The 27,751-nt window shown below is 44.4% G+C and overlaps 1 protein-coding gene across 1 annotated transcript in view; it reads left to right on the top strand.

Moving 5' to 3' along the window:
• The window catches only part of PCDH15 (protocadherin related 15), a 558,859-nt gene that overhangs the window by 122,822 nt on the left and 408,286 nt on the right, over window positions 1-27,751 (top strand). The window contains exon 3 of the mRNA XM_056849418.1: window positions 4,927-5,045. Coding sequence (XP_056705396.1) covers window positions 4,955-5,045 — 91 coding nt within the window. The 5' untranslated portion in view covers window positions 4,927-4,954. The remainder of the gene's footprint in view (window positions 1-4,926; window positions 5,046-27,751) is intronic.

Here is a 27,751-nt window from a genome sequence, read left to right as displayed (position 1 = left end):
GGCAGAAACAGTCTTAAACAATCACACTAGGACCCACAGCATATTTAGACGCCAGGCTGGACATTCAAAACTTTCAACTGTTTTGTAACTGTGCTACAATATAATCCTGCAGGGTGGCGGTCTTATTTGCAGTGGACCTGGTATTGCACAGAATTGGGGTCGGAGATGGGTTATTCCTCATTCCTCTACCATTGTGTGTCGGGATTGGACACAGCTTGGAAAGAGTCTGAGCATATCCACCTCTCTGAGACTTTCCCTTAAATCACCTGCTCCCACCGCCCTCCAATCACTGGGATCCCAGACCTCTTGTTGGCCTCCCATAATTGATCAATATCTAGTTGCATAATAACCACACAAGGCCTCTACAACAACACAGTGGCACAATCTCCAGTAACAAAAATCTGGTCTGCATAACAGTAATACAAACTACAGTCACTACAGGAAGAAAATAGATTCCTTTGAAATGTGGTGTTGGAGGAGAGTGTTACGGATTCCGTGGACGGCCAAAAAAACAAATCAGTGGGTTATAGATCAAATCAAGCCTGAACTGATCCTAGAAGCTAAAATGACTAAACTGTGGCTGTTGTATTTTGGTCACGTCATGAGACGACAAGAGTCACTGGAAAAGACAGTCATGCTAGGAAAAGTTGAGGGCGGCAGGAAAAGAGGAAGACCCAACAAGAGATGGATTGACTCAATAAAGGAAGCCACAGGCTTCAGTTTGCAAGATCTGAGCAAGGCTGTCAAAGATACGACATTTTGGAGGACTTTCATTCATAGGGTCAGAAGCGACTTGACAGCACTTAACACACACACACAGTCACTAAAATCACTCCCCTCCCTATAAACTGTCCTCCACTAAATCAATATAAAACCCCCTCAAGCTAGTAATTTTCAAAGACAATAATAATTTCTAAAACTGGACTGAACACCCAGGTAAAACTAATTTGGGAGCGACAGTAGCGAGGCAGTAAGGCACAGGCAGTGGGCATAAAGCTCTACAGTCACTGAATATGATGTAAATTCTGGCCAGTCCAAAAGACTACAAAAGGCCAGGGAGAAGCTAGTCCTGCATAGCAAGGGAACCAGCAGCATGATGAGGTCTTCTTCACTCCAGTAGCCTTCTCTAATAACTATCTAGTAGATTTAGGAGATCTTACCGACCGTCAGACAGCAGCATAGGACTACTCAAAGTCACTGTTCCCATCTTGATCTCAATACACAATCCTCCTCAGTAGCCCAGCGAATTAAATGGAGAAAAGTAGGTGAGGCAGCCATTCTAAAAGCCAAGGCCTCTAGAGTTCCCAGGTTCCCAGGGGCTGAGAACCTCCAAAACTCATCTGGAAGCCTCTTTGTTCATCTGAAGGGCTCCGGAAATGTCCAAGGTCCGACGAGGTCCCCCGAGGCTCGACTAAACATCCCCTAGACCGCCCAAGCACACAGTACATATATAGATGTATCACTGTGGGAAATCTTGTATTACAGTAAGTTATAGCTATGGTAAGAATAGGCATTCAGACCTCTCAAATTGAGGGAGACATGTACTTAGGGGAAATTGAAGTGTCTGTTTTAAAGAATGGGTATTATATGAGGCTGAACTATAGGATCGCTAATGTATAACAGCTTATCAGGACTGAAGCCTTTAAACCAGTTTTGCCTTTGTTCCTTTCACGGTGTTTATTTTTTTCTTCAGCTCTTAAAAAAAAAAAAAAACTCCAGGTTTTACTTTCAATATATCATGTTCACTGGCATTTCTGGTGAAATTTGCCATATATAGCTGCTTATTTACTCAAAACATCTCGGCAATTGAAATGACTGTTGCTGTTTTTCCTGGATTCCATAGAAAACATAACTTCTGAAATCAAGAGCAATATCACCAGTTTTAAAAGATGTGTTTGTCTTTTTATTTTTTATGGAAATGTGATTTATTTCCACCCCTACCCCCCTGAAAGCCAACATGGTGTAGTAGTGAGGAGCGGTGGACTCTAATCTGGAGAACCGGGTTTGATTCCCCACTCCTCCACATGATCGGCAGACTCTTATCTGGTGAACCTGGTTGGTTTCCCCACTCCTACACATGAAGCCTGCTGGGTGACCTTGGGCTAGTCAACAGTTTTCCACGAACTCTCTCAGCCCCACCTACCTCACAAGACGTCTATTGTGGGGAGAGGAAAGAAAGGTGATTGTAAGCCGGTTTGAGACTCCTTAAAGGCGGAGAAAATTGGGGTATTCAAAAAACCCTCTTTTTCTTCTTAAAAGGACATATCTCTTTGAGGGCAATGAATATAAAGAGGATATGAAAGATCCAGAGGGGAGCTTTAACATCTTGACATGATACTGTTGTTTGTGATGTAAATAAGTGCCAAAGACGATGCTGTGCAAATGCACAGATAAGAAAAGTTGACTTCTGGAAGTAAAACGAGAGCAGTGACTTTAATGATTTCAGATAGAAGGCAGAACAGATTGTTTTGATGCTTAAGGCTGTTGAGTTGGGGCGGGGGGGTTGAAAGGAGAATCTGTTTGGCTCAGAAATGAAAGAAGGTATTCCTTATGTAATCATAATACCAACATACAATTGCACAGTGATTACAGTGAGTTAAATCTGATAGATTAGGTAGTTACTTGTGTTTATATCCTTATTTTGTATATGTATATTTATGATGAGTGAATTTTACAAGGTTTTACAAGGCGTTAATTACAAGGTGGCGCTATTACACACTATTTGGCATTTGTATATGGTATATTTTAAATATTCCAAGCGTTTCCCTTACAATATTTGTCTTACCTTCAAAGCCATCTAAGGTTCTTGTCTTACATAAAAATCTTCATACTGCACAAACTAAGTGAGTAAAACCTTGTCTTAAGAAGCATTTCACTCATTTCAAAACAGAAAACATTTTCCACTGAAAATCTTGAGGAAAATATTCCTTGGCCAAAAATGTGATGTTATGTACAAAATTGTTATGTACAAAAATAACATAATAATGTTATGTACAAAACTGGGTCTGAGCATTCCTTGGAGCTGTCCTACTTTGCAGGGATGCCCTGCAGTGGGTGGACCCACCAGCTAACACTGCTACCCAAGGGAATTCTCTTGAGAGGCCAGGTTACACAGCTGCCTCTGCCGGAGAGGGGAGGATCAGGTTCCTCTCAGAAAGCAGCAAGGTTGTCCCCTGTTAAAAAATTCCCACTTTCACCCAGAGAAGCACAGAAGCAAGATCATAGTTAAGCACAGTTTATTCAGAAATAGAAAGGCAGGCATAGTACTGCTAGCAAACCCTCCGCCACCTCCCCTTGAGGCAAGAGCCCAACCTCTTCCCAAAGGCAAGTTCCTTTCTACCTCCCAAGGTAGGAGAGCATCTACTACAGACTCCCACTCACAAAGAGATAATGGATACCTGGCAGTACGCTAGGGTGCCTGGAGTTCTGATGGTAGGCCGGCAGAAACTCCTCTACCAAGAGGAGGGTAGACTTCCTGCTCTAAAGACCTCCCTTTTATAGGGTGTTCAAACTAATGGTCCTTTGTGCCTGCATTACATCACTCTGGTCATATGTAACCTTATACATAGAGTTGCCAGGTCCCTCTTCGCAACCAGTGGGAGGTTTGGGGGGCAGAGCCTGAGAAGGGCAGGATTTGGGGAGGGGAAGGACTTCAATGCCATAGAGTCCAATTGCCAAAGCGGCCATTTTCTCCAGGTGAACTGATCTCTATCATCAGGAGATCAGTTGTAATAGCAGGAGATCTGCAGCTAGTACCTGGAGATTGAGAACCCTACATATGCATGACTACATGTTCTGTACATGTTGCAGGTGTTCCTGGTGGATAGAACAGGACACACCCTTGTAGGGTCTTATCTGAACCGTGGTAATTGTATGTCCTCATAGGGCATGCCTCTGGTGGTCTTGTTCTTCTGTAACAAAAAACTGACCTTTGAGAGCAATAAGCCAGTCCTCTGACTATCTCTAGCTGACACAATAAGATCCACTCATTTCCTGGAGAGACAGGCTGTCTCTGCTTCTTGGAAAGACAGAGAGGCCTGGACACTTCTAAAATGGCTGTGCTCCGGACAATAGAAAGGCTTAGCCAAAACCTAGAAAATGGCTCATAAATTGCAGGGAAACGGCTCAGAAACTGCAGGAATATGGCTCACAAGTGCTGGGTTGGTTTTCATATCTGTCACCCAGTTGCGTCTCTAAGGGCCAAACTAGATGAGACACCATCCCCAGGAACATGCAGCCATTTAAAGAGTGAGTTCCCAGGCAGGAACTCTATAACACCACCACTGGAACCCTATTCTGGTCAAGACCACCACAGTGTGTGGAGGGATGAGGGGATTCTACCTGACCCCCCCCCCCACAGAACAATTTTTTCCAACCTGAAATAGCACCAGGGGGCATGTAGGCAATACCCCAGCTCCATTCCAGGTTCGAAAAAAAAGTGTGGGGGAGGTAGGATCACATCCTCTCTCCAGGCCCTGGGGGTCCTAACCAGAATTGGGCCACTGCAGAACAGTGTAAAGGAGTTTCCAGTTGGGAACTAATTCTTTAACATGGCAGTGCATCTCTGGGGCAAACTCGGGGATGCTTGCCTTGTCTTGTTTGGCTCTGAGTCTCTGTATGAGACAACTTCATGTGTTTCCTCATAGTGTGTAGCTTGACCCAATGCCAATTTTGTATCAAATATATTATTTGTTTTCCTCCTGAGTTTTCATCCTTCCCTCATGTGTCCAGTACAAGGGCATAATAAGCTGTCATTTAAAAAAAAAGAAGTAGTAGAAGAAAATGCTTTAAAGAAGACCCATGGTTGATTATCTTGTGGGGTTGAAGAAGCAATTAATTGTGTGATGCCCATGAGTTTTCTGTTGAAACTACACACCCTGCCTAAAGACAACAAGTAAATTGTTTCTCTCTCTCTCTCTCTTTCAGATCTGCTTTGACTGAAGCGTGACATAAAATGTTACAGCGGCTCTGTTTCTCAAAATGGTTAGCAATAGGGATTGCGGTTTCTGTTGTCTTCATGGAGTGTTTGGCCCAGAATGATGATGGTAAGTCTGTTTCTTTGTGCTAAATAATTTTGCCTCAAGTCATGCAAGGGAAAAAAAATGATCTATCCAAGTTGTTGTGAATTCACAGAGCAGTATCCCCACCTACTAAGATGTTCCCTGTGCTAGTACGGTATCTCCTTTGACTAGGATGCTGTGCAAAAAGTACAGTCTGGCGAATAGTTCTGGGATGATGCTGGAAATCCTGACTCTTTAGACACATGAGTTGAATCCAGAGAATGATTACAGATCAATTAGCAAAACAGGCAGACCTCATAATATTCCACAGCTCCTCCTTTGCGTAGTTACAGGAAGAGTCAATCATGCTTCATATATATGGTATATGCCAATGCTGACAGAAAAAGCTTTCACGCATGGGATTTGTCATCTGGGGAAGAATGAACTGAAGATATTCACATTATCAGTATCTCTTTGTGGGTAAATTTGGATACAACCTTTCAGGCTAGTAGAAGTTTAGGTTATTCTGTAGAATCAGGAATAATGGCAGTTTCTACTTGGCTGGAGGTTTGGTTGCTTTGAGATTTATTGATGTACAGAGTACATCAATCCTGCAGTTTCATTCCTCTAGTAGAGGTGCTTTGAGCCTCTTGCATCAGGGAAGGCTCCATCCGCTGGTTCGAAGTGGCTTTCTTTTAAAAAAAAAATCATGTTGAATTTGTACATAAAGCACATACCGTATATACTCGTGTATAAGACGACCCGCGTATAAGCCAAGGTGCCTAATTTCACCCCAAAAATGGGGGGAAATTAGGCACTCGCGTATAAGCCAAGGGTCGGCTTATACAACGCCCCTGCCCCGGGTCGCCCTCCCGCTCGGGCCCTCCAGACCCACTCCGACCCCAGCGCCACCCCCTCCCGGGCCCTCCAGACCCACCCCGACCCCAGCGCCACCCTAGGGGGGGAGGGGGAAGAGCCCCTGAACTCTCTACTCACCAGGAGAGTTAGGAGGACGAGGGCCGCTGATCAGCTGGAGGCGGTGGCGGCGGGGCCCTGCCTGCACGCAGGAAGGCCCTGCTGACCGCTCCCAGGCCGCAGGGAAGATGTGCATGCCGGCTGCAGGGGCAGCGGTGGGGCCCTGCCTGCGCGCAGGAAGGCCCCGCTGGCCGCTCCCAGTCCGCAGGGAAGGCGCGCGGGCCGGCGGCGGGGCCCTCCCTGCGCGCAGGAAGGCCCTGCTGGCCACTCCCAGGCTGCAGGGAAGGTGCGCGGGCCGGCGGCAAGTTCCCCCTCCCTCCCCCCCTACCGTATTGACCCGCGTATAAGCCGGGTTGGGTTTTTTCAGCCCTTTTTTGGGCTGAAAAACTCGGCTTATACGCGAGTATATACGGTAATTATCATGTGAACATTATACTGTTATGAACCATACATGTTTAAGAAATAAAAATTACATCATATGACTAAGAAGTATTACAACAGAACAAGAAATTCAGAATATATCCTTCTACTAATCATACACACACGCAATACAAACATGACATATAACAAGAGAAATTGCAGCTTGGAACACATCAGTCTGCAAATTACAGGATATATACCTATGGTGTTACTTAACTCATGGTAGTTCATCCAATATCTCACAAGGGAATTCTAATCTAAGAACTCCATTCACCTGCCTAAAACACGGGTCTATCAGAAGATTTAAAAACAAAACAAAACCCCTCTGCTAAAGAACACATTTGGCTCAAAACCCATCAGTTACTGTGCAATAAAAATTGGATTGGAGCCATTGAACAGAATGAGTGCACCAAATGGATTTCTGCCCAGCCATCTCAAAAAGTTGCGACTGATGTTTGGGAATCATCAGGGATGTGGAACGTGGCAAAAGCTTGTCCAGTAAGAGGCTAATCATCAGGCATCCGCTTGCTCTTGTTCCATTTATGGAGAAGCTTATGTAAGAGTGTTTTCTGCGGACCTGCCCTTCAGAAGCAGCCCGCTGCAGTGCATCACACTCCATCGAGATTCTGCTGACCCCCAGCCACTGCTATTCATAGGGGCTAGAGGAAAAGGAAGAAGTCGTTCCATACACGGTTCACTGGATCCAACTTATTGTGATGCACTATTTAGGATTTTTAATTGTTGGGCATGTCCAGATGGGTCCTCATTTTCATCAGATGTCCTAATAAACTTTCTCTTCGGTGGCATTTTCTGTTCTTTTGTTGACCATGTAGACCTGTGGTTCTAGGAATGCTATTGAAATACCCCCCCACCGCATGACCAAGTCAACAGATCCATCTGTTTTGATTTTGATAGTATTGATTTATGTATATTTACTTTAGTTTAATGATTAGTTGTTCTGTACATGCTTTGTGAAGAAGTTGTCATTCACTAGGCTAGCGAATGGATAGTGATCTGGATGAACCAATGGGCTAATAGCACCTTGAAAATTTGTGATGTAACTTCCTGGGACATCAAAGTTTGAATTTATTGCTTATTGTCATATGTTTTAGGGTATGCTATTGCACGGGTTGAGTGAATTCTTCAAGGGTTACAAAGACTTGCTTTCTAATTCCATTGTGAAAGACTGGATCCACATGGACGCAATTGTAACTGAACAGATGATGTACAAATGGAAAGGACAGCACATTAATAACAAAAAAAGTGTTCAGAGTTTCAAATAAGGTGCAATTTGAAGACTGAATGTAGGATAATATAAATGACCATTTTGTTCGCTAGTCAAGCTTGCAGGACCCAGAATTAGTAATTTCCAGTTAATGGATTGTAAAATTAAGCATGGTAGGACATTTTGGCTTTCTGTTGGTGAGAAAATAAATCCTGATTGCCTTTATAGAAATGCAGAGACAAGAGTAGTCAGGTAGGGTGTATTCCATATTTTCAGTTCCCTCAACCTGCTTTCATTACCTGAATGATCTAAGGGCCAAAGCAGAGGACAAATTCAGGCAGCAGCTTTGCGGTTTAGAGGAAATAGCTGAATAAGAACAAACTCAGGAAGGGAGAATGTTGGGCAGCAGGGTGGGCGGGACACCAACAGAATCCCAATCCTGCCTCACACTGAGTCTCAGGCAGCTGTTGGCAGTCAACTGTAGGGAGGTTGTGGCCCCACGTCAACTGCCCTGGAGCTGATTACCTGCCACTGCCTGAGTAATGCCCTTCAGCATCTCTGCCTTCTGCAGGGACAGAAAGCTGGTAGCAGCCATTTCCAAGGGCAGTGCCTGGCGCAGGTGCCCCAGCTGCCCTGTCCCTAAGACCATCTCTAATGTTGGCTAGTTTCTTTAAAAAAATCTTTATCATAGTGTTCTTTTACATTGGGTTGTTTAAAAAGACAACAGAAAGCATAGTATATAATTTTAAAAAAAATATGTTTCATGATCCTTGGGATTTAAGTGTCATGGCTGCTACCATGGCCTGGTAAGATTGTCTCACACATTTAAAGAAGACACAGAAGTCAGGGAAGGATCTCACTATCCCTTAATGGAACAGCAGAGGGAAAATTTTGCTGTAGGAAAGACCTTGCTATGATTTCCACTCAGCCGAGGAGTTAAAATGAGCAATTGCTGACTCGTAGAGAAGATTTCTAGCAGTTGCTGAATTATACACATCATGCCAGGTGAGAGCAAAGTGGACCGAGTACTGCCTGGTTTTCTATCCCTCCCCTCCCCCCAGTGGAGTGCCTCCACTCTCCCCCCCCCCCCCGCACATGGCATCCCTGGGTGTTCCCTTACATATTTAAACCCACCTCAAACTGGAGGAGGAATATTTTTGGTTGCAACAGGTATGGAGGTCTGTAAAAGCCACCTTGAGGGTGAGGAGGTAAGGCAGGGGAGAAATAAATATGTTCCTTTTTTAAATAAAAGGAACAACCCACATATGCATCAGAACTGAACACAGTGCTCTCTCTCTTTACTACTCAAATCCTCCTGGGATTGAAAAAGGGGTGTGCATGAAGTGACAGACAGTCCGGAATGTATCTAAGCCTGGAGAATGCAAGCTGTGTTTTCCAACTTAATGTGTCCTGAAAGATGTGTGAGTCACATGTTCTCTTTTATATGGAAACTAATTGTTCCTGGCAAAGTGTGAACAGCCTCCCTTTTTTTCAGCCTGTGGAGGGGATGGCATCTGGGCCAGAGACGAAATCTCATTTTGAGTTGTGGGTCCTGGGACCCATGGCAACCACTAATCTTGATAGGCTTTTGTTACCAGTGACGACAGAATTTCCATGCGGAGATTTCATATCTGAAAAGACCTTGCTGTTCGCTTCCAGTCACAGGACTACTATCCAGTCTGTGATGAGTGTTATGCTTTTATCCGTTTTAGTACAGGGATTCTGCATCTCTGTCATGGTGATTTTCTCTCTCCGTTTTTTTTTTTTTTTTGAAGTACAGGCCCTATTCAGCATAAATGAAGGCTTCTTCAAATCTGTTTTTCTCAGATCCACATCAGTGTAGAATTTTCAGTGGATCTGAGTTCTATTCCTAAAATATTATTCTGAAAACTTGAAGGCCAGCCGGTTAAATGAGTTCCTCAGGAATGAAACTGGTGTGCATCTAACTGTGTTAATATAACATTGGCATGCACCTGAAGGTACAGGACTGAAAGTCCATGTCAGCGGAAAGCTGCCTGAAGACAAAACAGCAACAGGTTTCTTAATTGCCAGCTTGCACTCTGACCTAGATCAGTGTGATGGCTGAGGCATAGAATATTTTCAGGGCTTGCAGGTGGGGGCTGTGGGGGAGGGACTGTGGGCATGCACGTATCTGTAGTGTCCTCAGAGCTCCAGAGGATTTCCCATATAACCCAAAGAGCCAGTTTCACTACACTGAGCTGTTAGCCAGGTTGGCCATCGTACCCTGTGCTGCTCATGGACAGCGCAGTGCACAGGGAACCAATTGCACAGTGGGGCAACTTTTCAAACACCAGAGGCTTCCAAAGCTGCTTGTGACAAAGCATGGAAACTGAGCATGCACAAACCCTTTAATCTAAAAAGAACTGTGCACCCTAGTTTAAAGGCTAGTGGGTAAACTCTGCATGTACTTCAGGCCTTCTTAAGCCACCTGCTGCTTTCTCCACTAGACCACAGATTTGGGAGAATTTCTCATGCAGCTTCCAATGCAAGCAGAGTTGTAGGGTGTTCTTTTTGGGGGGGGGGTGTATAAGCTGCATCCCCTACCTACATGTGCACAATCCATACAGCAGGAAGAAGTGGAATACAGCTCCTCGCTAGTCCTACCAACCCATACAGTCTATTTCATACCCGCAGGCAGCATGGGGGTGTGGCCTTTTCCAGCTGCAAGCCCACCATTGACAGGTCTTGTAGAGCATGAAAAAGCAATAGTCCTCTGCTTCCCCCCATACCCATCCCACAGAAAATGGGAGATTGTTCCAGAGGCCACTGTGATATCACAACAGTATATTGTGAATAAAGTAACAAAATAAACATTGGGATGATATTCCATTCTCTGTGGAAAGGGTCTCTGAGAGCAGGGACTTTTCAAGGCTATCAGCATTGGTGGGGCTTATAAGAGCATGAAAGAAGTGTGCTCCACTAGTGCCATGTCCAGTTTACCTGGAGAGAGACATCTGGAGGTGGCAGCAAAACATGGATCTTGCCAGCTCCAGTGGGACCTGCAGTGCTTCTAAGAATACAAAAGAAATGTTCTCTACTGCCCCACTCCACAGCAGTTAAAGAGAGCAAAGTGCAATACTTCCATGTTTCTGGTAGCCCTATAGGTAAACAGGGTTGCACTTACCTGTAACTGTTGTCCATCGAGTGGTCACACATGTTGTCCATCGAGTCAAACATGGGTATTATGCAAGCACAGGCCTGCAGAGAGATATTTTTGATTCTCAAATCACCTAGAGGCACTCTGTCCCCCTCCCCCATGCTGTTTCTTGCCTTTCCCAGCATAATGAAGAGGGGGCAGAGTACCTTTCCCTCAGTTCCTCTCTGCCGCTGCTAGATGATGAGGATGGTTGTATTTAGTTAAGAGCTCACAGCGGGGCAAGAGAGAGGGTTGTGTGATTTCACAGGTGACCACTCGATGAACATCAGTTACAGGTAAGTGCAACCCTGTTTTCATTGTTGTGGTACCTATGCCGTTCCACATGGAAGAGTAGTGAGCTGACTTACTAGTCTGAGGAAGGTAGGTGTGAGCTGAACAGAGACTACAGTACCTCTTTTCCGACAGCCACATCTCTCATGGCATCTGTGTCCATTGAGTAGTGTCTTGCAAAGGTACAGGAGGAGTTGTAACCTTAGAGATGGAATTGATGGAAAGACCTCGGCGGAAAGCGGCTGATGTAGACAACACAGTTTGAAACACACAACTATCCGTCTAGACATTGGGCTGCCCAAGTTAGGGCCCACAGAAGAAATGAATGGGTTGTCATCTTTCCTAAAAGACTTTGTCCTATCTAGATAAAAGAGACGTGCTCTATGAACATCTAAGGAGCGGAGGCGGAGGGCACATTCTCTTTTTGTCTTGCAGCTGTGGGTGCAACACTGGTAGGGTCACATCTTGGTTCAAGTAGAATTTAGATGTCACTCTAGGGAAGAATTGTAGCGAACCATGGGAGGACTAACCTAGCACTGAATACTTTCAGAAGGGGGGCTCATGCTGCAATGCTAGCAACTCACTGACCCTCCTGGCTGATGTGACAGCTACTAGGAATTCAATTTTCATAGTAAGGAGACAGAGGGGGGAGTTAGCCATGGGCTCAAATGGTTTCCCCGTAAGTTGTGAAAGTGCAAGAGACAGGCTCCATTGAGGTACTCTGGGATGGACCGGGGAAATAGGTTCAGTAGAAACAGTTTGGATTCCATTTGTACGAATAGTGACTTCCCTTCAATATGAACATGAAAACATGCTATGGCAGCTAGGTGGGCTTTTATGGAGGTAGATGAGGGGCCTCCTTGAACTAGATTGAGAAGGACATGATACAGGGCTATGATTTTGATCCTTGGCCCATGCGCAGAAACACTTCAATTTGACTAAATATGAGTGCCAGGTGGATGGCTTTCCGGCAATAAGGAATACTTATTCTACCGGGTCAGATAATTGATAGTTGGTCATTGAATAAGCCACAGGGTTAAATTAAGGCTGCTAATGTTTGGATGTAGGAATGGACCCTGCAGTAGGCCATGTTCCTGAGGGACGGGGATGTATTTCTTGCAAGACATGGACAGAAGTGTTGGGAACCATGTCTGCCTCAGCTAGAAGGGGCTATTAGAATGGCTAATGTGTGTTCTTGCCTCATTTAGTAGACGACCCTGGGGATCAGTGGTAGAGGAAGGGATGTATACAGTAGGTCTCCCGTCCACTGACTCTGGAAGGCATCTTCCAGGGATTGAGTGTCTCATGTGCCCTGGAAACAGAAGAATCTGCACTTCCTGTTTTGACTGGTGGCAAACCAGTCTATTGCTGGTTTCCCCCCCCCCCCCCAATATTGGCAAATTGGGGCAAGAAAGTGCTAGTTGAGTTGCCATTCACGAGGCACTAGAGGTGGATGACTGAGAAAGTCTGCTAGGTGGTTGTTGACTCTTGTGATGTGGATGGACTGGATGGTGGCCTTGTTTGAAATTGCCCATTCCCAAGTTAGTGCAGCTAGCCTGTTTGTTTATGTAGCACATGGCCATACAATTTCCCATGGCTATTTGGATATGTTTTTCTGACAAATGATTGTGCAAGGTTAACAAGCTATTGTACACTGTTTTGAGTTCTAGCATGTTGATATGGAAACGTGCTTGTCAGGTGGAGCAAGCCACACTAGTTGATGTTTGTCCAATGTGGCTGCCCTAGCCTGACAAGGAGGCATGTATAGACAGTATTATCTCCAGTATGGGGACATGGGAGGAGATCCCCATTAGGGGATTGGTGTTCAAGGTCCACCAATATAGGGAGTGTACCACCTGTCTTGGTATACTTGACATTTTAAATTGGTGTTGATGGATGGGGTTGAAGTTCCTGACAAACCATAGTTGTAGTGGGTGCATGTGTAACCTTGCATCGGGTACCACTGATGTGCCATTAATCCTAACAGCCTCTGTATATGAATGGGTGGTTGGAAACCAGATTTATGGCAACAGATTATGTGTATTCTGATAGTCAGGATTCTTTCTGATGGTGGGAAGGCTCTGGCTAGAGTGGAGTCAAATGTAGGTCATATGAAAGGCGCCCTTTGATTTCTTTGAGTTGACCAGTAGGATCAATTATTTAAGTACCAAGAGCAGCAGAGGCATATATTTTCCCCCTATCTTGTCTAACTTGCATCCTTCTCTGTCAATAGGGGCTGCAAGTTGAGCACCCTTATTTTTTCCTTGAATGTGATCTACTGTCAGGGAGTTAACTGTGGGGTGTTGAGGTAGGTCTGGATCATCTGTTAGATAGGGTCCTGCTTCTGCTTGGTCGGAACCAAGGGGAGCATACTGAATCCATTCCTGATCATAGTAGTCATGCTGGAGGTCTTGGCATGGCGATCAGGATGACGTTAAATACAAATCCGTCAGAACTAATTGGGGTAGTGCCTCCAAATAGTCGATGGACAAGGGATAGCAGGTTCCAAGTCCTGTACTTGCCCTTCTGGGGTGCAGCAGGTCAAGGACCATGAGTGGCAAAATGGAGAAGGAGTTCTTGGAACAGAGATTAACTCTTTGACTGGTTTCAATGCTGGTTTGCATGGGACCGGGTTCTTATGATGAGGGTGAGAAGGGTTGGACAATGACTTAGGTGACTGTAAGCCGGTTTAATTCTTCCTTAAATGGTAGAGAAAGTTGGCTTATAAAAAACACAACAACTTAGGAGGCTTCTGTGGGTGTTCACATTTGCGCCTCACCTTCTTCACTGGCAGTTCTGAGGAGGGACAGAGCTTGTGGTCTTCCCTGTATTTTTCATCAGGTCTAAAGTAGTTGGGTTCAGTCTCAGAACCATTAGAACCAAGGAAGCTCAGATCCATCTGTCAGTGGTGAAAGGCGATGTATTGCTCGAATCTTTCTCTCAAGCAGTGCTGGATAGGTCTTATTCCCAAAGGGCTGCTTTTAGGTAGGAGGCTCTGTCATGTCTTGCCTTGGGAGTGAATTGGCGACAAATAGAGCAATGTGTTACATTGTGGTTTTCGCCGAAGCATAAAATGCTTTGTTCATGGTTGTCTGAGTGAGGGATTTTTGCCCCCCAGGACTTGCATTAATTAAACAGCACTTTTTGTGCTTTTTTGGGGGGGAATGACTTCTGCAGAGTGGAGGCTGAGGTAGAATTGTTGGCAATAAATTGCTGCAGATCGAAGGGCAAAGCTTCTTGTTGATGAACCTGTCTCAGCAGTGGCAAATAGAGAATTAAGGGAAGGCCACTCCGCCCCCTCTTTATTTCAATGGAAAAGGCTGGAAACAGTGTGGGGGAGAGGGAGTTGGAGTGCCTCCAGGCAATTTGAACTTGACAAAAATCTCTCCACAGCAGGCCTGCATGTGTGCAGTACCCTTGCGTGACTGCACAGGTAAAACGATGATGAACCAACAAACATTTAAAAGAGCACAAAAGTTCCACAGTGTCCCAGAAAGAATAAGGAGGTTGTACCATTTTCTGATGGAAGTGTGTGTGGGGGGGGCAGTCAGCAGTGCACGCTGTGTTGGGCTGCTAGAGCCTGTCAGCTAAGGTTGCCAACTCTGATTGGAAAATTCCTGGAGTTCTGGGGGTGGAGGGTAGGGTTTGGAGAAGGGAAGGACCTCAGCAAGGAATAAATGCCTTAGAGTCCACTTTCCAAAAGTACCCGTTTCCTCCAGGGGAACTAATCTCTGTTATCTGGACATCCATTATAATTCTGTGAGATCTACAGGCCAACCTGAAGGTTGGAAACATACTGTTGTATGCCCAACCATGCAGATCTCATGTGGCTGGGAGCTTCCAGCTGGAAATAGGGAGATAACACTATTTTCTGTATAGGAACAGATGAGTTAGGAATTGATGGCAGGGAAACCCCAGTGTATGTGTACAATTAGCAAAGGCCTACCGGGGTTCTTTGATTTACAATGTGCATTTCTTTTTAAGGAAGGGCCGAGTTTAAATCTTGAGAATCATTTACTTAGCACTTGTTCACAGGCTGCGTTGTTCTCACAATCAGGTCCTAAGCCAGTTTCATACCCAGTATTACTAGGGTTCTTTACAGAGGTTTTATACCTGAATAACACAATGTGGGCAATTTCCCACAAAGAATTCAGATAAATATCCAAAAGGAAAGCCAACTTACTGATGAAGCACACGAAACGAGCACCAACCTAGGGTGTCGTTGAGTTGGACTTTACGTTGTTCTATTTTGTGGTGTTCTTGACCGGGAGAACTCCGGTATGACTTTTTGTTTTGAACTTTGATGCTCACAAGCCATACAGAATACCTGACTTTTGGCTGCAGGAAGGCAGCCACAGCATGATTTATACCTGGGTTTGTTTTTGAATTTCATTTGGACTCTCTAGCAGCTTACACTTGAGTAACGGACTCTTTTACAGCTTACACTTGAGTAACTGATTCTGAAATTGAATGGTGTGACTGAACACTTTGTATTATCTTGTTTAAATGTTTATTTTGATTTCAATGTATATAGTGTTACTTAAATAAGGGAAACTTGCAACTGGCAATTGGTGAATATAATCTTATGTTTAAAAGCAGAGCCCTCGTGCTGATTTTTTGGTATAACCTCCAGGTAATAGCAGAAGATCTCCTGCTATTACATTGGATCTCCAGCCGATAGAGATCAGTTCACCTGGAGAAAATGGCCGCTTTGGCCATTGGACTCAATGGCATTGAAGTCCCTCCCCTCCCCAAACCCCACCCTCCTTAGGCTCCACCCCAAAAATCTCCCATCGATGACAAAGAGGGACCTGGCAACCCTAAGTATTACTGATCATTACTGTTTATATGATTGCTGTTTGTACTGATTACTGTTTGTATTAATGTTGCTAATGCCGGGCAGAAAGTGGAAAAGACCTGTTATACAGTGTACATCCTAGTACAGGTTTGTGTTTAACTGTTGTGACTGCTTTTAATGACACCAAGGGGTTCTGTTACTCTGGTTGTCCTTGTTATTGTTGTGTATTTACCATGTAGGTTAAAGATAGGATGATAAAATTCATGTATTTCCTCAGCTTCCTGCCACATTTCTACTTATTAGAGATCTCGCCTCATTAGTTTTAAGGCTACAATCAACTTTATCCCTAATGTGTCTCAATGGTTTTGGTGTATATTTAATTTAATGAGATGTATTAGCTATATTTGAAGTATTAAATGTTATTGGTTCTTGTGGGTTATCTGGGCTGTGTAACCGTGGTCTTGGTATTTTCTTTCCTGACGTTTCGCCAGCAGCTGTGGCAGGCATCTTCAGAGGAGTAACACTGAAGGACAGTGTCTCTCCAAGGTGAGAGACACTGTGTCCAAGGTGAGAGACACTGTCCTTCAGTGTTACTCCTCTGAAGATGCCTGCCACAGCTGCTGGCGAAACATCTGGAAAGAAAATACCAAGACCACAGTTACACAGCCTGGATAACCCACAAGAACCAATGAACTCTGACCGTGAAAGCCTTCGACAATATATTAAATGTTACTTGGGGGGGGGGGATTTGATAAGTGTTTGTCTGGACTATGTATCATTCTGAAGTCTTCCTAGGTTGATTGATTTATCAGACCAGCAGTTGTTGGTAGAATAAAGTGGCAGCCTTTTGCCTTTGACTGAACTCTGTGTTCCTTGAAAATCGAAACTTGCTTCCAAACTCTTACCTTCACAGCTGGCCTAATAAAATCTCTCATCTGAAATATTTTGGATCCCATCTGCATTTTCATTGGGGCTGTCGCAGCAGCCCCCCTTATAACTATTCTCTCTGTACTGACAGAGAAATTAAACAAATGGTCAGATCTGCTGCTCAGATGATTATTTGCGCAACATTTTTATGAATAAGTGAAGGCACTAGAGAGATGGAGGGAGAAACGTGAAATTATGCATTTGCTTGCGGCATCAAGTTGGGGTAAACTCCATATGAACCAGCAGATGGCTGAAGTTGTTATGTCTGCCATATCTTATTGCCTTATGTCACTCTTGTTTAATCACTGGTATTTAGGACCAGTATTGAAGCCACAGGAAAGCCTGATACAGAAGTGTAATAGCACTGCTGTTTTGCTTGCTACCTCTTGTTTACAAGGTCGTATTTTCCACAGGCCGGCATTACAATAAGCAAGAGCATCAGTCTCTGCATTAGCGAAATAAAACAACAAGCATGCAGCCCTTTAGCTGGTGCTAAAAACAGCCTGAGTGTCAGAGCCATCCAAACTGGAAAATACCAGATTATACCGATTGACTAGAGGCAAATTTCCTAGTTAAAATGAAAGTGCAATTCAAAACACTTATAATCAGCAGGGAACCTATGTTAACTTCGCAACTTTTAAAAAAACTTTTTTTCTATCTTTTAAATACACGACCATCCAAAATACATTGGGGAGTATTCTGAGAAATGCATAGCTTGTTCCCATTGCCTGGATGGACTTTGGACTTCTCAGACATTTCCCTTCCCTTCCAAATGCTTTCAAAACTTTTCCCAAAAGCAGTCTTTTAAATGGCATGGAGCAATGGCATACTGCTCTCTGAGACAGGGAAGAAGCAACATGCCCGTTTCTGTGTCCCAGATAGGGCTGCCAGGCCCCTCTTCACCACTGGTGGGAGGTTTTAGGGTGGAGCCTGAGGAGGGCGGGGGTTGAGGAGGGAAGGGACTTCAATACCATGGAGTCCACTTGCCAAATCGGGCATTTGCTTCAGGTGAACTGATCTCTATTGGTCGGAGATCAGTTGTAATAGCAGGAGATCTCCAACTAATACTGGGAGGTTGATAACCCTAGTCCCAGATGTGCAGCAGCTCTTCCCCACTGAGGGTTCTGTGTCCAGCCCTGGCTGCCTGTATGAATAGAGGGGAGGCTTGTAGCTGCAGGTAGATGTGGGAGATTTGTTTAGGCAGTGCCTCTCAACACAGATCTGCAAACTGTGGAAGACCTAGACCCCAGTCAGGCTGCCAAGAGCAATGCAGTTGCCTACCAAAAGGGTAAGGTTCATGGCTCCGTTTTGTTTGTGTGTTAGGTGTATTGCAGAAATGTTTTGTTAGATTTTGTTAAGTATATTTTGTTCTTCACAAGGATCTAGTGGAGGATGTGTGCAAAGGATGGATAGTAGGGTTGCCAGGTCCGTCCGTCCCCGGCCAGTGTAGAGGAATGGGGGGGGGGGTAGGGTTGCAAGATCCATTTTGGGAAACTCCTGGGGATTTGGGGGTGGAGCCTGAGGACAGGGACCTCAGTGGGGTACAATGTCTTAGAGTCCACCCTCTAAAGCATCCATTTTCTCCAGGGGAACTAATCTCTGTAGTCTGGAGATAAGGTGTAATTCCCGGGGATAGATTCCACCTGGAGGCTGGCATCCCTAATGGGTGGGGAATGGATGGAGAGCTTAATAATATTTCTTGCCTTGCGACCCAAAGCATCTAGGTACACCACTGGTATGGTCGGTTGAGGGGTGGTGGTGCGTGATGTCCTAAGAAAACAAAAAGAGAACACAGGATGGGTCTGTGTCCCCAGGTGGGTCTGTGTCCCCAGCCTTTGTCCCATAAACCATGGGTCCTCCTCAATACATCTGGGTTTCCCCAGGAGGCCCCACAGCACCCTGTTTGGACTATTTCAGGTTGAGAAAATGGCGCAGAGGAGGAAGGCTACATCTCCATGTGTACCTCAGTCCTGATTGTAATGAGGCATCACACAGGCATGTATTGAGGAGAACCCTCACCTCATGTGTGATTGTGTTATGTGTAATACAAGTGTTGCACTGAGCTCAGCTCTACTGGGTAGGCTACAGTGCTGCAGGTTCTTTTGTTTAGAATTCTAAGGAGAGCAAGATCAACCACACACACCAGGTTAGATTTACAAATCAAACTGGTTTATTAAGCACACCACACTAATAACAGCAAAAAATCAAGTAAAAGCATACAAAACGTCATATTATGACATTTTGGGAATCAAAGGTACCAGCTGAAGTTACAGGGTGGCCAGCCAGTCACTTCAGAGACAGAGGACATGTCTGGTCTTCTCAGGCATGGCAAGGAGAAAACTAGCACCCATGGTTATTTTTGCTCATGAAAGAGATTTTGGAAGACGGTTGCAAAATGTGTTCACACATGCATGTTCTAGAGCTGTTCTCTTTGGTGATGGTTAATCTTTAGATGTTAAATCTCTGAATAAAGAATGTCTGCATCCAGTACCTAAGTGAACAGTAAGGCAGTATCTAGCGCATGGTCTGTCCTTTCAGCAGCTGCACCTGTCACATTTTGAAATGTGAAGTATGATATTCTGTGTTTTTATAGCATGACATTCTTTTTGCTCACAGCAGAATGTATAAACTGGCGAAAGTGATCGTGTTTGAGCTGACACACACACACATATATATATATGAACCAAAAATAGACATGGAAATCACTGTTTTGGTTCATTACTGTGAATTTCAGAAAGGTAAACACAAACCCGTGATTCTCAGGGATTACAAAAAAATACCTCCTGAAAATGTCTGTGGTGTTTTTCATGCTTGAGTGCTTACTGTGGTAAGCAACAGCAGCTATTGCTGCTGCTGCTTCTCTTTCTCTGCTGATGCCCCTGGCTGCTCCTCCTTTTCGAATGAATGAGTAGGGTTGCCAACCTTCAGGTACTAGCTGGAAATCTCTTGCTATTACAACTGATCTCCAGCTGATAGAGATCAGTTCACTTGGAGAAAACAGCCACTTTGGCAATTGGACTCTATGACATTGAAGTCCCTCCCCTGCCCAAATCCTGACCTCCTCAGGCTCTGCCTCCAAAATCTCCAGTTATTTCCCAACCCGGAGCTGGCAACCCTATGAATGAGAGACCCACCCACCAGGAACTCCTTAAATAACAGTGGTGTTTAAGGCACCTTTGCAATGGATGGCCAGCATGATGACGTGTCTCATAGCAATTAAATGATTGATTCATTGCATGCAATGGCGCACACACATGCTCTGTTTTGTTGTTGTTTTTAAATCTGAACTATTTTCAAAGATTGCAGTAACAGGGCCAGGACTTTCCACAAAGGAGATCCTCCTTATTTTGTGAAAGGAGAGGGACCTCAAGAAAGAAGGATGGCAAATGCAGAATTTTCAACGGAAAGGTTAACAAAATATTGTCAGTCATTCACTGTAAGATTATAGCAGTAGAAAAGAGCAAGAGTTCAGTAGCACCTTAAGGACTAACAACATTTCTGGCAGGTTATGAGCTTTCGTGAGTCACAGCTCACTTCTTCAGATACTGTAAGATTGCGTAAAGAAACCAGATGCAGCAAAGAAAAAAAATAAAACGCTAGAAAGCAGCGCTTTGCTGCTGGGCAGCTGACATTCCCCATAGGAAACAGCAGAGAGAAATATGCCAGGGGCACCTACTTTGGGGGTTTGAAAAATTGAACCCCATTGTCCATTCTACTTGAAATGTAGGCAGTCTTTGGATCAGATGGAGTACTATCCTCTGTCGAAACCTGGTGCCATCATCTTTAATAACATCTGGTTACCCCACTGAAAATAATGGTCCCAAAATTTCAGAACCCTACCCCCCAAAAACCCACAGATTTGAATTTCAGAAGGGAATAAAATCAGGAATAAGCAGTAAAGGTGACCACCCCAAGTGCCAGTTCTGAATGTATAACAGCATTTTTCTCGGATTACAACCCTAACCTGTAATGGCACATTCACACACACAAATTGCTACTTGATTATCAAGTGATAAATAGTTATGTAATCTGAACTAATGTATACATTCTGATTGTAAGCCCTTTTCCATTGTTACTTTGGGTGTATCCAACCATGCATACTTGGAGCACTCTCTACTTGCTGTCCTTCATAGAATGTGCATCACTATTTCATCTAAGTATGGCACTACACATGTTTTTGCTCCAGGACACACTACACAAAACATGTGTGTAGTATAGCTGAAAATTCACATGATGAAACGGTAACCATGTACATAGCAAAACTGAAAATACATGTAGTGCCCTAATTAAAAAAAATATTGACTGGACATATTGGGTGGATTGTAGGTAGCATGCAATCTTGGTACAAATAGTTGGACACTCGCAATTTTAGTAACTGAAAAGGCAAGCCAAGTGACTTCAATCAGTCTTCCAAACAGGTATTTGCAAGACAAAATCAAGGATTAATTTGATAGAGATTTTGAAGGGCTCCGTCTTTAGTAAAGGGAGCTAGTATAGCTGAATGTTAGTGTCGCCTTATGCATTGTGGGTTATATTTCTTGCACGTTGATTTTTGGCTACAATTTGAAAAATAGTAGGAGTTAAAGGATCAAATTATCTTGTAAATAACTGTTAGTTGTAGGAGGGAATGTCTATCAGCATATATAAAAGGTTAAGGTCCCCTGTGCAAGAACAAGGTCATTCCTGACCCATGGGGTGACGTTACATCCCAACGTTTACTAGGCAGACTATGTTTACGGGGTGGTTTGCCAGTGCCTTCCCCAGTCATCTTCCCTTTACCCCCAGCAAGCTGGGTACTCATTTTACCGACCTCGGAAGGATGGAAGGCTGAGTCAACCTTGAGCCGGCTACCTGAAACCGACTTCCGTCGGGATCGAACTCAAGTCGTGAGCAGAGCTTTTGACTGCAGTACTGCAGCTTAACACTCTGCGCCATGGGGCTCCTATCAGCATATATAGACCTTCATAAACTCCCCATCAATTTTGTTAATACTTCCAAGGGTTCAAGCCCAAGCTGAAAATTAGCTATCTTCAAGATATAAATAGAGGATGTTTTTCGTAACTAAGATTCTTTTATCAAAATCTACCAAAAAAATATCTTCTGCTTAAATATTTTAAACCAATTTTGGTTATGAGTATTTTGGTTGTGACATCATATGAACAAATGATTTCTAGAACAGATGTAACCAAGGTAGCCACATATCCCTTACTAAATAGATTTAAATTTTGTTCAGTAGGAGGCATTTATCAGTCAGGATGGGTTATTTTATGGTTCCTAAATGCCTTTGAGAGGAAGACTTTGTTTAAATATTATTCATCATTGAATATCATCACCATAGCAGACAAGTTCTTAAGAGAATCACTGAGAGTACAAGTTATCCTGGCAGAAAATTTTGTTCACAGATTAGATTGTTGTATTAGATGTCTGTAATAATAATTTTTAAAAGTTTGGTTCAAACCAGTGTGTGAAGTTCAGCCCGCCCCCCCATGATTTATTTGGCTTCAATTGATGCCTTAGGCTTACTATTACAACTGATCTCCAGCTGACAGAGATCAGTTCACTTCGAGAAAATGTCCGCTTTGGCAATTGGACTCTATGGCATTGAAGTCCCTCCCCTCCCCAAACCCTGCCCTCCTCAGACTCCACCCCCAAAACCTCCCGCTGGTGGTGAAGAGGGTCCTGGCAACCCTATCTACAGTTGTGACAGATATATGTTTTCCTGAATCATGGCAGTACTGGGCTTTCTTCTTATTAAAGGTAAAATTAAATAGCTAGCAAAGCACTAAGCTGTGTTGGCAAGTCCCCAGTTCAAACTGCAAATCAGTGGGTGGCCTTAGGCAAGATTTACATTATTTCTTAACCCCTTCTCCTTGGCAATCCATAATGAGATAAGAATATTGGCTTATTCTATGTTGTTGTGATATGGTTTGCTGAACCATGAAATGCTTTAAGCTGTTAGGGAAAATAACAAGCATTGGTATTATTATAATATTTCTAACTTCATCTCTGGTGCCAACTGACGGTGTGCATAATAAAATAAGTACATTTACATGAAATTCTTCAATTCTATATCAATTTTTAAGCTTATTTGTCTTTCTAAATGGGAATGTGCACAGTAACGGTTCCACTAAATTCTGTACTGTCCATAAGAAGAGTGAACACTCATGCTGAAATACTTTAACTGTGTGCGTGCGTGTATATGTATGTGTGTGTGTGTGCGCGCGTGCGTGCTTCATTAATAGCACCATTGGCTTATTAAGGTCAAGTGGTATTCCAAGCAAATTTGGATGCTGTGACCTGAAATATTAACAGAGTTCAATATTTATCATGTAATTTAACAAGTGTAGAATTCAGGTTGTTTACGTTAAACCTATGCCAGATATGCTTAAGGAGCATTGCACTTTAAAGCATATAGTAATTTCTCTTCTCCACTGGCTCGCCATACCACAAACAGTTTGGTTTGATTCAAAAAACACCCCTTTGGTTTGATTCAAAAACCACAGAGACAATAGTGCACCTGTATTGTGTAGGAGATGCAGTTTTTATGCATGCAGTGTTCAGAAGAACTATAACTGTAGAATGCCTTCTTCTAAGCAACTATTAAAGTAACAGGAACACTGTATTCTGTTGCCCTTGCTTCCTGCAGTATTTTTTTCTTATTTTTCATGAAGGTTGTGTTTTTCAAAGTCAAATATTTACAGCGGGGGAAGATAACAAGGCCAGTATGTAAAGTCCATGTATATGCATGCTTCTCACCAATAAACCTTTTGTAAACTTCAAAGTAAGGTCAGGGTTTCTGCAAGATTAAGAGTGATTAAATGAGGTGTATATGTGTTTATATACAAGATGAGCTACCTTGAAAATGCTGCTTAATTCCCCTACCACATAATCTGTAATCTATAGGGCCTGTGGTAAACTGCAGTACTGCAGTCCAAGCTCTGCTTACAACCTGAGTTCGATCCCAACGGAAGTTGGTTTCAGGGAGCTGGCTCAAGGTTGACTCAGCCTTCCATCCTTCCGAGGTCGGTAAAATGAGTACCCAGCTTGCTGGGGGTAAAGGGAAGATGACTGGGGAAGGTACTGGCAAACAACCCCATAAACAAAGTCTGCCAAGTAAACGTCGGGATGTGACATCACCCCATGGGTCAGGAATGACCCGGTGCTTGCACAGGGGGCCTTTACCTTTTTATAGGGCCTGTAGACCAAAGGATGTCATAATCTATATCTAATAGAGACATGAGTTCCCCATCAATGGATACCTAAATCCATGGATTGGAAGTACACAGATGCTAAACAGACTTTTCTGCAAACTTGGCAGACTTCCCAGGTTTGCAGAAAAATCTGAAATGTTTAATTCCCCCCCCCCCAATTAAAATAAATAATTGTTGCATGTGCATGGCCATGGCAGCAGTGGACACTGAGAGCTGCTCTGGGCCTGGCCACGGCGGTGGACAACAGAAGCCACTCTGGTCCCAGTGGCAGCAGCAGACTCCAGGAGATGCTGTGGGTTCGGTGCGGCATCCAGGCACTGTCACTGCCACCACCAGGCTCCAAGGTGAGTGGCTGAGCTGGGAGTCATGACAGCTCAACAATGGGAGGGGAGGGGATTCTCCCCCTGTGAGTTCTGTGAGGGGGGGCGGGTGCTTGTCATATTCTAATATCAGGGTTGGTATTAGATACTTAAATCCAGTGACTGGAGTTGTGAGCAGGCAAGAAAGATCTTTCTGTAAACCTGAAAAAGGCCCTAGGATTGCATAAAAATGTGAAATCTTTAAAAAAATGTTTTTTTAAAAAAAACCAAAAACGATAAAAGGAGCACCTGTAGCTTTAAGGAATGGATTCCTTCAGTGACTGTTGCTAGGCAACCACAGCATTCCAGGCTTTGGTTTCTGTGAGAAAAAGGCAGGGGAGAAGGCAGGGTGCTTTCCAGGCCTGTTTTGCCCTTTGAGGGAGCCAGGCCTGAGTAGGGTTGCTAGCTGCAGCTTGGGAAATTCCTGGAGATTTTGTGGTGGAGTCTGAGGAGGGCAGGGTTTGGGGACGGAAGAGGCCTATGCTGAATATAATGCCATAGAGTCCACCCTCCAAAGTAGTTTCTCCAGGGGGACAGATCTCTATTGTCTCAAGTTCAGTTGTAATTCCAGGGGATCTCCAGGTCCCACCTGGTGGTTGGCAATTGTATGCCAGGCATCAACCTCTGGGTGACTTGATATCACCTGACTTGCACGACTCAATGAGGCCTGGCTGCTTGCTGCTTTTTACCAGCAGTCACCTTATGAAAGCCAGTGTATTGTAGCAGTTAGAGCTTCAGAGTAGGGTCTGGAAGACCCAGGTGCAAATCCCCATCTTAGGAAGCTCACTGGATGATTTTGGGCCAGTCACATACTTTCAGCCTAACCTACCTTACAGGGATGTTGTGCAGATAAAAGGAGGAGAGAAGAAGAGTTGGTTTTATATGCCGACTTTCTCTACCATTTAAGGGAGACTCAAACAAGCTTACAATCACCTTCCCTTCCCCTACCCACAACAGACACCCTGAGAGGTAGGTGGGGCTGAGAGAGATCTAACAGAGCTGTAACTTGACTAAGGTCACCCAGCTGGCTTCGTGTGTAAGAGTTCAACCCAGTTCACCAGATTAGCATCCACCGCTCATGTGGAGGAGTGGAGAATCAAACCTGGTTCTCCAGATTAGAGTCAACCGCTCCAAACCACCGCTCTTAACCACTACACCACGGAGAGCAATGTCTGCTGCTTTGTTCCCCACTGTGGAGAAAGGTGGGGTATAAATGAAGTAAATGAATAATAAATAGAGCTGAAGATGGGAGGCAGATAAAAGGTAACTTAGTGAATGGCTGAAGAGACAATGAGGCAGGGAAGGGGAGGAGGGTACTGTGGTTGAGAAGGGAAAGTGGAAATGGTGTGGAGAGGGGGATAGAGGGAAAAGTAAGGTGCCCTCCCCAAAGTCCTTGAGGGTTTCCTACCATGCAAGTGGGCCCGGTCCAGTGGCTGGCACCACACAACTGGTCCACAGCTTTCCTAGGTAGAGGCTACTGGGGGAGGAGGGAGCTTAAGACAAAGGAGCAGTTAGGATGTTGGGTGGGAAGGAGATAGGTTTGCCAACTCCAGGTTAGGAAATACCTGGAGATTTGGGAGGGGAGCTTGGGGAGAGTAGAGTTTGAGGAAGGGAGGGACCTCAGAAGAGTTTAATGCCGCAGACTGCACCAAAGCAGCCACTTCCTCCATAGGAACTAGGGTTGCCAACCTCCAGGTGGGGGCTGGAGATGACCCAGAATTACAACTGCTGTCCAGATGACAGAGGTCAGGTCCCCTGGAGAAAATGACCACTTTGGAGTGTGGGGTCTATGGAATTATACCCTGCGGAGGTTGCTTCCCTCTCCAAACCTCACCCTCGCAATGCCCCATCCCCAGATCTCCTGGAATTTCCCAATCTGGTTCTGGCAACTCTAAGGGGGAACTGATCTCTATAGATGGATGACCTGTTGTGATTCTAGGAGATGTCCTGTGGCAAAGAGAGACACGGCAACCTTAATGCAGGGAGAAGGAGCTTAAGCCTCCCACCCGCCCCCCTTTCCTTACTTGTAACAGCCCCAGGGAGCCTCTATTTGTCTCGCTGGAGAAGTTTACTTTGATGCCCATTCTTAAGCTTCTCAGCGGGGCCGTAGCTGCTCTCCAGGGACATTTCAGTTTGGGAAAATGGCATGGGGAGGAAGGCTTAAGACCCTGCTCCATGTGGACTGAGATCCAACTCAGGTCCTATGTGCCTTGGAAATTACAGTGTACCTCCAGGCACACGTCTGTTGACACTCTGTGTGTCCACCACCACATGGTCTTTATAACATGGGAAAGCAAAAGAAAAAAAATATGTTAAAGTTGTGGGGAGTTTTTCTCCCTTGGGACTCTTGACATTTTTGAGGAGGGGAGTGGCTGTGGCAACTCACTGCCCCAAAGCAGATTTTTGTCATTTGGATTGCATAAAGGTATAACAGATTAATGTACTTGTTCTCTTGAGCGTGTCTGACACTATTCACTGGGGTAGCTTTGCATATTTACATGGCCTTGAGACTAACGTGTTGCCAGTCACTCGAATTCGTTTTAACAGTGACTAGGAGGAAAATAGGTAGTAGATGCGCATTTTTCCCCCTTCCACGCTCAAGAACACAACTTGCAGAAAAGCTTGAACAATTAGGAAAACATAATTGAATGAAGCTAATCAGTGAGATATGGGAGCTTGCCTCAGGGATGCTGCAGAAATAAACTGTTCCTCTTATCCACAATGTTATCTGTTAAGCTAATAGCACTGGTGTATATAGAGGCTCAGAGCAGTAATTGTACCCCTCCGGGGCCCCAATGTTTTTAGTTTTTTAAAAAGAATGGAAGAAGAAGAAGAAGAAGAAGAAGAAGAAGAAGAAGAAGAAGAAGAAGAAGAAGAAGAGGAGGAGGAGGAGGAGGAGGAGGTGTTGTTGTTGTTGTTGTTGTTGTTGTTGGTATTTATATACCGACTTTCTCTACCACTTAAGGCACAATCAAACCGGCTTACAATCCCCTTCCCCTCCCCACAACAGACACCCTGTGAGGTAGGTGAGGCTGAGAGAGAATGACTTGTCCAAGGACACCCAGCTGGCTTCGTGTGTAGGAGTGGGGAAACAAATCTAGTTCACCAGATTAGCCTCTGCTGCTCATATGGAGGAGTGGGGAATCAAACCCAGCTCTCCAGATCAGAGTCCACCTCTCCAAACCGCCGCTCTTAACCACTACACCACGCTGGGTGGGGGCTTTCTGTTTTGCTTGAATTTAGCTTTGTTAACTAATGGTGATGATATTGACTGGATTTTTTCCACTAAACACAAAAAAGTGAAGAAACAGAATGCCATATTTGAAAATTAACATACAAACATAAGAAAGGCCATGCTGGATCAGGCCAAGATCCATCAAGTCCAGCA

This window comes from Euleptes europaea, chromosome 5 (assembly GCF_029931775.1).
Source record: "Euleptes europaea isolate rEulEur1 chromosome 5, rEulEur1.hap1, whole genome shotgun sequence".
NCBI lineage: Eukaryota > Metazoa > Chordata > Lepidosauria > Squamata > Sphaerodactylidae > Euleptes > Euleptes europaea.
Note: the sequence above shows the minus strand (reverse complement) of the source record. Positions and strands in the feature narration are given on the sequence as shown.